Source organism: Marmota flaviventris, chromosome X (genome assembly GCF_047511675.1).
Source record: "Marmota flaviventris isolate mMarFla1 chromosome X, mMarFla1.hap1, whole genome shotgun sequence".
In the NCBI taxonomy this organism is placed as follows: Eukaryota; Metazoa; Chordata; class Mammalia; order Rodentia; family Sciuridae; genus Marmota; species Marmota flaviventris.
In genome coordinates, this window is record NC_092518.1 from 121,413,154 (window position 1) to 121,427,561 (window position 14,408).

Here is a 14,408-nt window from a genome sequence, read left to right on the forward strand (position 1 = left end):
TCAGAGTTCTTTCTACAAATTTGTTTTCTTCATATGGAAAATATAAAAGATGACATTTATAACAGGGCTAAAATCTAGCTCCTTCAAGTTTTATCTTTGTTTATATACACTAAATCATAATATTAAATCTGAACCTGAGTCCTCAAATCCTTACTGTGTCAGTCCTGGGCCTGTTTACTCTGAGATGCATTCCTCATGCTTCCCTGCTCTGCCCTGTACTGTTTCCCAGGGTCTTAAGTTAGCTGGTTTCCAGCTGGGTTCTGTCAATGGAAGGTGCTGACTGCAGGCTTGGAGGCAGAAGCCAGGATATTTTTGCCTCAGGCTTCATCTGCTTCAGACAGGGATTCCATGATTCCCACTTGTCAAGTGACCAAGCCATAGACCCCAGAAACTCCACCTCCTCCTTTTATCCCCCAGCTTTCCGGTGGTTCCAGCCCCCTTTTCCTAATCTCTAGGGTGCTTTTCAGAGTCCTCAGTAAATTTTTCAGCTGTACCACCTCTATAATCAATTACTTGTATTGAGTTCCACCACTTAAAATACACGAATGGTCTGTTTTTCATTTTGCAACCTGACCGATGCTCTGGGCTTGAGAAGATTTTCATTAATATCTTCCTCAGATCATGAAAATGAACCCACTCAAATGAAAGCAGGGAGGAGGGGGTGTGATGTAGACCATTACCAGGTTAGGAAACCTAGCTATAGCTGTTTTTTCTTTTCAAAGTGCATCATAGAAAACTTGTGTCCAATGATGTTAGTAGATGGTCATTGCAAAAAAGGGTTCCTTGGCCCAATGTCTGGAACACATTGGGTTAAACAAAGTCAAGTGCAATTCTTCAATTTGAGGTTTGTCATGTAATGTTCTAGTATGTACTATAATTTCTCAAACAGGAGACTATCATACACAGAACTTCTCAAATGCATCTAACCAGAGAACCTAATTTTTCAAGGAATAGCTAACATTTCCCAGGACTATCATTTCACATAACAGTTTGGAAAATGCTGAGCAACGATGACCTCATCCACTTTTATTTTTTTTTTGGGGGGGTTAGTACTGGGGATTTAGCCCAGGGGCGCTCAACCACTGAGGTACAACCTCAACCCTTTTTGAGACAGGGTCTTGCTAAGTTGCTGAGGCTGGCTTTGAACCTGTGATCTTCCTGCCTCAGCCTTCTGAGTCACTGGGATTACAGGTGTGCACCACCATGCCTAACTTGGCCAGACTTTTAAAAAATATTTTTCATTGTCAATGGACCTTTATTTATTTATATTCAGTGCTGAGAATCGAACCCAGTGCCTCACACATGCTAGGCAAGCAGACTGATCCACCGCCCCAGCACCTTGGCCAGACTTTTGATATGAGTTGAATCATTTGGGATAGAAGAGTGCTGTCAATGTTCTTGCTTTTTTATCTACATACTTTAGATATCAGGGTTAAGTAGCTAATTTGATTCTCTTTATTAAGATTATAGAAATTTGTGTTCTTACTCAAAGCGTGGGAAGAAGGGATAGGATATTAAAACTTGCATCTGCATCTGTAGAAGTACCAGTAATAAAAATGAATGAAGGGAAGGCCCAAGACTAGGCTATTGGAACTACTCATCTCAATCCTAAAGGCAACAGCATGAATCCAGCCTATGGTTTAATTTGGGGCAGGAATGGTAAGCCCAAATGAAAATCACCACAGTAAGGTTAGTATTTTATTTATTTCAGAATCCAGCAGGAAATGCTTTAGAAGTCCTAGACAAAGTGTGGCAAAGCAGGAACAGGAAACAACATGGGTCATACCTAAGTTCTGTTAAGATAATTATCTTGGGCTGGGGTTGTGGCTCAGTGGTAGAGGGCTTGCCTAGCATGTGTGAGGCACTGGGTTTGATTTTCAGAACCACATATAAATAAATGAATAAAATAAAGGTCCATCAACGTCGAAAATAATTTAAAAAAGATAATTAGGGCTGGGGTTGTGGCTCAGTGGTAGAGTGCTTGCCTTGAATGTGTGAGGCACTGGGTTCGATTCTTAGCACCACATATAAATAAAAAAATAAAGGTCCATCAACAACTAAAATAAATAAAATAAAAAAATTTAAAAAGATAATTAACTTACCTGAGCATCATTTAAAAAAATATTTTTAGTTGTCAATGGATCTTTTGTTTTATTTATATGAGGTGCTGGGGATCAAACTCAGGGCCTCATACATGCCAGGCAAGAACTCTATCACTGAGCCACTACTCCAGCCTCATGAGCATCAGTTTCTTTACCTGTAAGAATCTGGAGTTCAGTGATCTCTACATAAGAGATATAAAAACATAGCTGTAAAGTGCTATGCAGATGTTACCTAATAAACTATATTTTAGTCTTATGTGTTCAGCTTAATTGTATGTTCTTTTCCATTAATTTTTTTGGGGTGTACTGGGGATTGAACCCAGGGGTACTTTACCACTGAGCTACATCCTTAGTCCCTTTAAAACAAAAATCCCACATTTTTATTGGTGCATTATAGTTGTAAACGATGATGGGATTTGTCACATATTCATACATGCAGGGTTTTTTTTTTTTCTGAGACAGGGTCTCACCAAGATACTGGGGCTGGCCTTGAACTTGTTATCATCCTGCCTCAGTCTCCAGTGTCTTTGGGATTATAGGTATGTGCCATGGTCTCAGCTCCACATTTTTACGCTTCATTGTTTAAACATTTTTAACTTGTAATTGTGAAATAACTTCAGAGTTGTTGTAAAGATAGTACAAAGAATTCTCATTTAGCTTCCAGATTCCCCCAAATATAACACACAATCACAGCTCAATTTCAAATATCATAAACTTAACATTGAAATGCTACATATATAACATTAAAGAATCTACATATTATAGTCAAATTTTGCTAATTATCCCAACAATGTTCAATATGGTCCAAGATCTGGTTGATGATCATATGGTGCATTATTGTCATCATGTCACTGTTGTTTTGGTTTCTGTTATCTGGGATAGTTCCTCAGTTTTGGTCTTTCATGGTGTTGATGAACTTGAAGATTGCAAACCAGTTAATGAGCAGAACACCCTTCAGTTTGGGTTTGTCTGATGTTTTCTCATGGTTTGTAACATTCTGGTGGTTTGTTTATTCATGCCATCAGGGGGTGGTATAATAATGGAAATATAGTGTCCCAGTTAAGTGTACAGATTCTACTCAGAATACCTGGGTTCCACGTTCCACATTTGGTTCTACCAGTCTGTGTAACCTTGTTTTATATTTTTATTTTTTTGACTCAATTTCTTTACCTTTCAGATGGAAAGGTGTCAGTACCTATCTTCTAGGGCTGTTGAAATTATAAAAGGTATGTACATACACACATAGTGGTTGGAACACAGAGAGTATAATAATTCCTGGCACACAGTGAGTATAATAATCTTAGCTAACATTTCTTCAGCACTTTCCTTTGCACATCAGATGCCGGGCAAAATGTATTCAATTAATTTTAAAAAAGTTACAAAATAATTAAACCCCCCTTTTTTTCTGACAACTATTCCTAGAACTCCAGCCCTCATTAGCATGCTTCTAGCACTTCACCCATAGATGCATTCACTGAATAACCATAGTGATAACCTCAGCCCTTAACCTTTCCATATGCTTCTTGTTGAAGGGGCCAAACCACTCAGACCCTCACAACATCCATTGTATTGGCCAATCCTGGGCAGACACAGCAGGGAGGCAGAGAGGGAGTTGCCTACAATGCTGGATAGGGGGGAGGGAAGGAAGCCTGAACAGATTCCAAGAAGCTAGAAAGCATGTAAAACACATCTGTGAACATTTGGTAAAAGACAACTGTTCATTAAAAAGTCAAAGCAACAACAACAAAATCCCTCAACATAAAAATAACAATGCAAGGCTGGGGTTGAGGCTCACGGGTAGAGTGCTTGCCTAGCATGCTCAGGGCTCTGGGTTCAATACTCAGCACCACATAAAAATAAATTAATTAATTAAAAAATAACAATGCTTCCATCTGAGTAGCAAATGACATTTTACAAAGCAATTTTGATCCTTTACCTCATTTGATTCTTACCCCTCAAGATACCATTTGTATGGATAGGGGAATGGGTCTAAGTGGCAACCTGAAGCTTTAATTCAGGCTTTGCCTCTGAATGGGGGGGGGGGGGGAGAGGAGGAGGGGGGGGAAGGGGGAGGGGGGAAGAGGGGGAGGAGAAAGAGAAAGAAGAAAGGAGGAGGAGGAAAAAGATGTAGTAAATAGAGCTCAAAGACAAACAGGATTAAAATCTAACAAAATGCAGAGACTGAAGTATAAAAATGCAATCAGTATCACTGTAACAACTTGGCAGTCAAGGACAGCAGGGTTTTCCAAGAAAAGGTACATTCATGAGGCCTTGGGTGCAGATTAAGCAATGTAAGGAGAGTGGGAAAAGTATATATGCATACTTAAAAAAAACAATTTTGTAGTTGTAGGTGGACAGCATGCCTTTATTTCATTTGTATATTTTTTATGTGGTGCCGAGAATCAAACCCAGTGCCTCACACATGCAAGGCAAGCGCTCTGCCACTGAGCTCCAGCTCCAGCCCTATATATACTTTTTAAAAATAAAGTCTATTTCTGGCTATTTAAGAATCAAATCGTTTCAATAGGTTGGAGACAGACCATAGCAACAGCAGCATCAAGCACTGCTACGCACACAGTAGAGTCATTCCCTTATCACTATTTATTTCCTGATCAGATTGCACATTTCCCCCTTTCATTAGTGCATTAAAGTTGTATATAATTGTTGGGTTCATTCTGACATAATCATCCATGCATGGAATTTTATTTAATCCATTTCCTGACTGGATTTTTTAAAAAGTTTTGGTACTAGGAATAAAACCCAGGACCTCCCCCCATGCTAAGCATATACTCTACCATTGAGGAACACTTCCAGCCCCCTGGCTGGACTTTTATTTATGCAATAATAAGAAATGGTTTTTAAAAAACTCCCATGAATATCTTACCCTCTCCAAATTAGTTGTTACCACAAAATGCCAATTGAAATTATGTAGTAATGGTCAGCCTTGTGAACTATGTGAAAAGAGAAAACTTATTTCCCATCACCAAATTGTTCCCATATTATTTTGATGTCAAACTGAGACCTTTCCAAAAAAGACATTAAAATATCAATCATATCATACCAAAGTTTATTGATTACACCAAAGAAAAATTCTGTAATGAAAAAGGCAAGTTGCATTGATAAAAAGATGGCATCACATTCGTTTTAGAAAGCAACATAGATGTAAAAAATTGCTTATGTGAAAAATGTAATATTGCAGTTCCACTTTGCAAGCTGAAAAATGATTTTTGTCAACATTTGCATAAAATCTGAACATTTATATGCTGCCTGTTACTAAAAAAATTTCATCACTAGATTATGAATTTTGCAAATTTTAGGCTTACATTTATACTGTTGCTGGTGTATATGTGGTAGATATGGAATGAATAGTTTCAGTTTAATAGGCAACAACCTCAAACAGTGTACAACAGTTGTGAAAATGATCAGGACATTTTAATAGCTCAAGATTATTCAAATTATAAATATGTGGTTCTGTTATTACATTTCCTCCCCTTCTGTCACAAAATAGGGTGGTCAGATTGTAGGAATACTAGATGGATTATTCCAAATTATTTCATCTGTTAACTTCACACTAGCCATTTTATAGCTCATTAATAAAAATACCTTTCAAAAAAAAGCCAGGTCCTTCTCAAGGGTCTAGGCCACGATCTTATATATCATTGCCATTCTAAATTTGACCTGTAGTGCTCAGTGTAACATGTAGCTGAAACATGACTCTAAATCTCCTTTACTCTTTCTTGTTGGCAGCAACACATTTTACATGCAACCAATTTTATTTCTACTATGCTGAATATTCTAATTATGCCAACTCTTTAATGGTTCTGGCATTATACAAGCCTACTTTGGCTCTCTTATTTGTATTCAGTCCCTACAGTTCTTCTGAAAAACATAGCAACAACTATAAAAACAACAACAAGAACAAGAACAAGAACAAAACATCAAAAGCTTTCCTGGGTTAGACATTTTAGCTCTTTGGGATAGGCAAAGAATTTAAAGACTTTGTCTTTAGCACATTACCTCAAATACAGGCTACCAGAAAACAGCACACTTAGGCAGTTGTGAATGACATCTAACAAAATACTCAAAAATAATATTGACAGAGGAAAACAAATTAAATAATAAAAGGGATAAGTAATGATGAAATGGTTTCTGATAATTAAAATTATGTCCTTTCTAGAATTAAAAAAAAATACACCTAAACATTAACACAAAATATATGTGGAAGAAAACTACACCTAAACATTAACACAAAATATATGTGCCATATGGACTATATAAAGATATTGGTAGAGACTGAATCCAGTACTTTTCCAAATCAAGGTACAATCTACACATTAATAATAGTACAGGCATGCCAGAAAGAAAAAGGTAGAAATTGATATGAAAATATTTTAAAAGATCATTTTAATTTAGCAGTCAAATCTGAGACCATTTACATCCAAAATGTGTCTGATTTTACCAATGAATAAAGACATTTCATATTTAGTTTTAAGTGAACTCATTAGGAGCCTAAAGTCTTCTAAGTCCAGCAAGTTGAGGCCCTAACCAAGATCAATTTAACAGTTTAGAATTATACCACTTGCACTGGTCAAATTAGCTATGAGAGAGACACAGAGTCATACCTCTACAGGCAGAACCAGCTTGGGATGGATGTCTCCTCTTCCCCAAATTGGCAAGTTAAAAAAAAAGGTGCTGCATTATATGCATGACTGCAACCTCTTTGAAATAAAAACCGTTTAAAATAAGTTGTTCTTTCTAGTCTCTTTACATAAAATGATAAAAGGCTAATGTTTAGAATGGCTTTATTTTTGTATAAAAATGATCTTACCCACTTTGCCTCAGTTTCCAGTAAAATAAACAATGGAAAAAAATCTGTTTATTCTCTATTTTGAGGGACTACTAAATGACTGAAATGTTTTATGCTTTATTTTCAAGTCTAGTAGCCTTACTAGTGGTACTTAATTCAGAAAAACAAAAACAAACATTTTTTTCTGTTCTCACAATAACAACCAGAGTCAACACTTCCCACACAAGTGTTCAAGGTATTTTTGGGCAAAGATATTCTACTAAGACACAATTAGCATGTGGGTGAACAGAAAAGATGAACTCTCCCATCTGATGCATCGATACCATCTAGTCCTTCAGTATTCAAGTATTCCTTTTGTTTGAAAAAAAATAATTTAAGATGATCATTCAGCAGGAATGAGAAATGTGGTCCAAACACTCTATGTCTTCTGCCAAGCAAAAAATGTAATACTGTATTTTAGTAAAATCTATTCATTCCCATTGCATGACTTCTACTTTATACTATTGTATTTAAATCCATTCACAAAGTCAATGGGTTAAAAGAGCACCCATTTGGTAGTTAAGATTATTCTAACTAAAGCCAGAATTTTAAATATTCTTGCTTTCAACTTCATATAATTCTTAACTTAGAACTTTGGCCATAATGGCTAATTATAATAACTGTAAATGCTTAGGAGAGTATTTTAATGGACATTTATTCTGAACCCTAAGACATAAGAGAGTGGTTTAGTTTTTGTTGCATATTGAGTATCCTGAGATGATAACTTTTTTGGTGGTTTCTTCATGTTTTCTTTTTTTTTTTTTAGCTGTAATCACTGTCAATATGCTTGTAGGACAATAACATAGGCAGTTCAAGATTCGGATTCTGAAAAATTTAAAATATACAGTTAAAAGATGTATTTTAATAATAATATAAAACCATCTGTTTAGCATTTTCAAAAATAAATCACATAGTAAATTTTGTTATGCAAGTAAAGCAACTGTCTCAACAAACTGTCAAGTTTTATTCACATGCAGGGGAAAAAAAAAAAAAAAACAGTGGCACAATTACCAGATTTTAACCCTGTCTTCATTTGTCAGCTGAGTAGATTCAGGCTTGCTTTTTGCTTTTGGATTGCTCCAGGTTTCTCCTAATAATACTACAGCAGAGTTTTAACATACTTTGATCCCTTCCTGTAGGCTGGAAGCTTCTTGAAAACAGGTACATTTTATTTATCTTTTTATCTCTAGTATCTAGTACAATGTCTGGCACATAGTAGATGCTCAGGAAATGTTGAATGAATGAATGAATGGGTTAGTTTTTTTGGATGTGTGAATTTTGACAGGAACTCTGAAGATATATTCAGTTTTAGAAGAGTTCTGAGAAAAATTTCTTCCTTTACTGACGGAAACATGCTCCCCCCCGCCCCAAACTACTTAAGTTATTTTCCATTTTGGTAGATCATGGGCTATCAGTCAATTGACTCTTCTACTTTTCTTATGTATCATCTTTTTAGAAAATGAACCAAAGAAATTTCTGTAAGGAATCTGTAGATTCTTTTCTGTGCTTTATACATCATAAACTTCTATAATCAGAATGGAGTATAATGGACAAACTGATCACTGAATGTATTTCAGGTATATTGAGAAGTAGAAGTCATATGCCTAACTTTGATTTTCCACTCAAACTCAAGCTTTTTCAACCTGAGTAGTGAAGGTCTTAAGGAAAATGCTATTTCTTTCCATTTTGGGATATCATTCTTGACATGGACATTACAAATCCATTAGAATAGAATATCTTTCATTTCTATTTATGTTCCATGTACTTCAGAACCACTACTTGGTATTCAGGCAGCTTTGCAGGGTCATGGTGACTCTAACTAAAATAAGGTTGCCATTCGCATTGAGAGAATATCAAAGGAGTCAGCTGGTTCCCTTACAAACCAACTCAGTGGCTTTTTATCAGCCAAATATTCTCCTTGGAGGAGAAATAATGTTACATGAAAATCTATTCCTGGAAGAAATAACTACATTAAAATTAAAACAATTATTAAAAAAAAAAAAAAAAAAAAAAAAAAAAAAAAAACTTTCCTTGGTTCTATGTTAGCCATTGTAGGAGTTAAGGCCCTGGAGAAGCCAAAAGCTGTAGCAGTGTCTGCTACTCAGCCTAGTGCCCCAACCATAGACCAAACTAAAGAAAGCAATCCAGGGGGATACAAAATTAACTGGAAACAGTACAGCTAAAATGCATCTTACAGTTTAGGACAAAGTAATCTGGGACAAAGGGGTCAAAGACTTTGAAGGTTACTGAGAAACAATTCATCACTGAGGGGAAACATACACATGAGTCATTACAAAATGGGTAAAAAGATGAACACAGCAAAAGGAGTCCACTTCCAAAATAACACTGCAGATGCAGACTGTGGTGAACTGCAGGAGGTAAAAGAACCAATGGATTCAATCCATTAGTTTAATTTTCATTCTTTTCCAGAGAGAGGGAGATTTGATAGCTGATGAAAAAAAAAATGGGCATCTGAAGTAGACTCAATCATTAGCCTCAAAGTGAACTGACCCAGAATCTTATGATGATCATTAATTTTTTTTGTGTGTGTGAAAGATGGCCCTGCTGTAAGCTGTACAGAGTTGTTTCCAACCTGATATTGTAAGTCTCGTTCATGAATTACTCTAAATTCCCATAGATGGATAAAAGACCTCTAAAGATGTGGGTGCCAAAACCCCTGCAGTAGCAAATGTAGAGTGAACATAAAGAAATCACTCTGAGTTAAAGGGCTCATCCTATGGTATTTCAATTCCCCCCAAATATATATTTTGGGGTCAATGATATAATATGGTATAAAATAAATTTACACATTTTTGGAAATATGAACTGTGAGGCATTTTATATCATTAGGCACGCATCCCCCTGAATGGCTAGGAAAGATTTTACCTCTGAGAGTTGAAACATTTAGCTTGAATAAAACTTGACATTAAAAATGTTATGATTAGAGTAGACTGGTTCATTAACATGTATTTGGGGATCAGACAGTTACAAAGACATTAAGTGTATACCTGCAAACACACAGACACAGCACATGAAGGTACAGACACATTTGATTATTTTTACAAAATTCCGAGAAAAACATGCAATGCTAAACTGACTTGATATTATACAGATGCAATTTTGGAATATTTATTTTTAATTTTCAAAATTGTCTTTATAAATCAGAATTATATTTCATAATGATTATCAATAAGCATTTTCACATGATGGAACAACCATGACAACTTTCCACTTACAAATTAAATATATTGTATCACTAATTCAGTTTTGAAATATGTCTAAAATTTTCTTAGGGGGTTTAGCAAATTTAAAATATATATTTCCTATATTCCAAGTAATGCATCTTTATATTTTTGCAAAGAATAGTATAAAGTTCACCACACCAACAGCAGAGACAATTTAGAGAGTGATATTTTCATTTTTTCTTTATAATGCTGTTAATCTGTTTCTTTAAAGCCAGCCCACTTGTTTAACACTAGGTACCTGTTACAATATATTAGATTCGTCTGAGAATGTTCGTAAAAGAAGAGGTCTGACTGAAGGTCTGGTGGATAATGAGTCAGATGCCCTTCTACAGCTCAGATTTCTCTGTAATAGTGAGGCAAAGATACTTAAAGCATTTGAAGATTGGTTAACCTACCTTGTGATAAAAATGTAAAAGAAAAAATCATTTCCTATAGACTACACTCTTGTGGCCAAAGGTACAAATGATTAATTACACTACATAGCAAATGAGTAACATTCAAATGAATACATTTAAAGGCCTAAGAAAGTCTTCAACTCATATTGTTTCTTGTGGAAGAAGTAAATAGAAATTAGTAGTATGTGGCAAACTTGGGTTTTTGAAATGGTACTGGTAGGTTATATGGTAAGATGAGTCAATATGGTTTGATTAGTAAACCTTACCATCCTTTTGGTGAACACCTCTGAGAGTTGTGCTGGTGCTGTATGTCAAAGAGAAATTTGTGCAAAACTCCTGTTCTGGTGAAAATACTAGCTTCTACATGCTATGGTTACTACTTTATACCCTGGATCAATGAAACTGTAGATTATAGTCAAAGCTTTTGAAGATTACTTCCTCTTTAGTGAGACAATTTGGAAGGTGAACAAATGATTCTAAAAAAATGACAAAATACTGAGTATCAATAGAAGATATAAAAATGAGTCATGAGAAGTAATTTTTCATAAAGAATCAGAAAATGATGTCAGGCAAATGAGAATGCAAGCAAGTTGGTACATTAAGAAAGGAAATCACCTTATTCACTCCAAGAGAAACTGTGATTGCTGGAAGTTTGAGAAAGCATGAAGATAGTAGATGTTCCTGAGGAAGGGAGGCGTTTCGTTACCTTGTTCACAATTGCACAAAAGGTGGAAAATTGCAGTAGAAAAGAGAGAAATGCAGAAACCAAGGGAAAAAAAAGAAAAGAAAAGTAAATATTCTCTTAGATGTAAGACATTTTAAAAGAAACCTTGAGAATTGGAAGCAGAAATGACATGTTAGTTTTGAAGACGTTACTTCCTGAAGTAAAAGTAGAGTTAAAATTAATCTATTATATGTGCCACCCACTATTTATCTATGTACCAATTTTAAATTATTTTGTTAATGGGAAGGTATTATTTTAAATAAAATATTCTAAAATGTTTCTCATTAAAATAAGGCTTATCTTTAATCATAATTCACTACCCTACATTTGTTCAAAGTTCATTGGTCACAGAGCTATGTCCAGGGTCCATCCTCAATTATCAATCTACCTTGAAGTTACTCTTACCCCTATCCAACTGCACAGATATATTATGAATGGACTGATTGCCCTTGGACAGCTGCAAGTCAAAAACCTCACCACAACTAACATAATGGGAAAACATTTGGTGGCACCATCATCCCATCTGACTTGAACTTCCTTTGTTTTAACATAATTTTATTGGTTTCCCCATTTTTCCTTACAGAGATCTCTTTAGAAAGGTAGGTTAAATTTTACCTAGGTGAGATGTTTCCTTCAAAACCCAGAAGTTCAAAATTAATAAACTATCTAGAAAAATCTAATAGGTTATTTTTTCCTTCTAATTTTGTTTCTGAAATTATAAGGAAACATACAGACTTGGTTTTGGCTTTGCCCAAACAAAACAGAAGATGAGTGGTCAGCTATGAGGATAAGTTGAACAACTGTACTGATCAAGATTATCCATAATATCTTCTTAGTGACTAAGGAAAATAGGTTTAGGAAAAGATACCAGCTCAAGTAAAATATGTATCAGACAGAATCTAATAAGAAAAATTTTAAAGACAAATGCTTCTATTTACTCTTTTTTGACACAATTACACTTTTTCCTGTTCATATTTTACCTTAAACAAAGAAAGGTAGTCATATATTGGTAACATGCAAATCACCAACTGATAAAACTAGAGAAAAAAACATTTTTAGGTTCCAAGAAAAAAAAATTTAAGTTCTTTTATATTCTATTTTGTGGGCAAAAACCTTGCAGCAAAACTAACATGATACCAAGTCCCCCATCAATGTGTTTAACACGTATAAGTCTATTTAAGATCGAAACTTAAGCACACTTGGTGTGCTTAAAAACTTGTATCCAACCATGAAAGATAAAAGTATTCTGGAAAAGCACAGCCTTTGAGATAGAAGTCCCCTGCTTTTCTCCTTTGCTAGCAAAGCAATAAACCATCTTTTCCCTGTTTCTCAATTTAAAAAAGTATTCTGTGAAGCAGAATTTTAGGAGTTTAACATATTAGGTGTTAAGGTTAATTTATAAGGGGAAAAAGGAGCTATGAAAGTACAGGAAGCAGTAGAAAGCATGAAAAGAGTATCTAAAGCAACTGGTAGTAGGGTACGATAAGGATGACAGGAGATAATGAGCTGAAACAGTATGAAATTTCCACATTTCTTTGCAGTCATCTAGAGACCTTTCACACCAGCTCAATTAGCAGCATGTCAAAGAGGCCAATGGATAAAGGCCCATCTTAACAGCCACAACATTAGGATTCAATTTCATTATTACCATTATTATTAAAATGATAAATTGTATTCTCCAATATTTCCAAAGTGCTTTCTTGGGGAATTTTGTTCAGAAAGCTGACATTCTTGTTTTTCCTGTGTTCTACTCAGAAAGAGCTCACTACACAATGAAATATTTCTTCCTATTTGTGCAGATGTCCCATGTTAGGCATGGTTATGTTCCTAGATCCATTCCCATTTGACCATTCTTCCCATGTTTGTCAGGCAAAGTCAATCCTCTTTCTTCTGGCTGTAGTGGTTTACATGAGAACATATTAAATAAGGACATGTGGAAATATCAAGTGATATTGGCTAGAAGGTCCAGGTGTATTTCAATAATTTACAGATAGGCAATGACTATGGTTACTTAGATAGAACAACTTTGTGAAATACCAAAAATCCTTAACTTTAAACTACCTTTGAAGTGTTATCTTGCTGTTTCACTGTTCAAAGCTCAATGGTAGTTCCATCATACACTGTCAGTAGCAGTACGGTTATGCAGCTTTGTCACTTTATATGCTAAAGAAAAGCTCTATGGTTCTTAAAAATGGGATTTTTGGGACAAAAATTAACCTCACTGCTGAAATTTCAGCTGAAGGTTATGTCCTGAACTATAATCCTTGGGTTAGCTACTTTTGAAGATATAATTCTTTTTAAAAAAATATTTATTTTTCAGTTTTCGGTGGATACAACATCTTTATTTTTTATTTTTGTGTGGTGCTAAGGATCTAACCCATAGCCCCGTGCATGCCAGGCAAGTGCGTTACCACTTGAGCCACATCCCCAGCCCGAAGATATAATTCTTTATAATGCAAACATCATGACAGATCTTGGCAGTGTTGGAGGCTGCCATTTTTTTATGGAGGCTTCAAAACTTGAATAACTCAGTTTTGTTATAAAAAGTCTTATATATATATATATATAATTGATTCTCCTATTCTGTTTTATACCTGCTTCCTGAAAAGAGTTCAATAAGAATGTCCTTTATAACTTAACTAGAGTGAGAGCCTTGTTTGATTCATTCCAGAATTACTAGCATCTACTACAGGAGCTAACTCACAGTGGGCCCTCAGGCAATGTATGCTGAATTGAATGGAATTCAACATAAGGCTTATTCTATAACTGTTAAATATAAATGGCTTAGCCTCTTTCTCAAATGCCATAGAGACATTTTCACTATCCATTTCCAAGTCCCGTTTTTAAAGCAGCTGCCAAGAGCCACATGTGGATAGCTTTGGCACCCCAATTTCCATAAGCATTTCTGGATGTGTACCCAGGATGCCTAATGATTGAAGTCAGGGCTACCTTCTACTCTAGATTAGGACACAAATCCCATTACAGAGCCTATCAGGATATGAAGAAGACCCAGTATAAGAGAATCTTTTGCCTCCCTTTAAAATGGAGCCAATGCCTTAGCAAGGAATACTGAACAAAGTAGGAAGCCTCTCAAAA

At 35.3% G+C, this 14,408-nt stretch overlaps 1 protein-coding gene across 5 annotated transcripts in view; it reads right to left on the bottom strand.

Moving 5' to 3' along the window:
- Positions 1-5,148: 5,148 nt before the first annotated feature.
- Atp11c (ATPase phospholipid transporting 11C) overlaps positions 5,149-14,408 on the bottom strand; it is a 184,634-nt gene continuing 175,374 nt past the window's right edge. For 3 of the 5 annotated variants that reach the window (XM_071606843.1, XM_027940165.2, XM_071606841.1), the window contains one exon: positions 5,149-7,773. In XM_071606843.1, coding sequence (XP_071462944.1) covers positions 7,711-7,773 — 63 coding nt within the window. In that variant the 3' untranslated portion in view covers positions 5,149-7,710. Of the gene's footprint in view, positions 7,774-10,431; positions 10,537-14,408 lie in introns of those variants that run through there. The other 2 variants (XM_071606840.1, XM_071606842.1) reach the window with 2 other exon arrangements.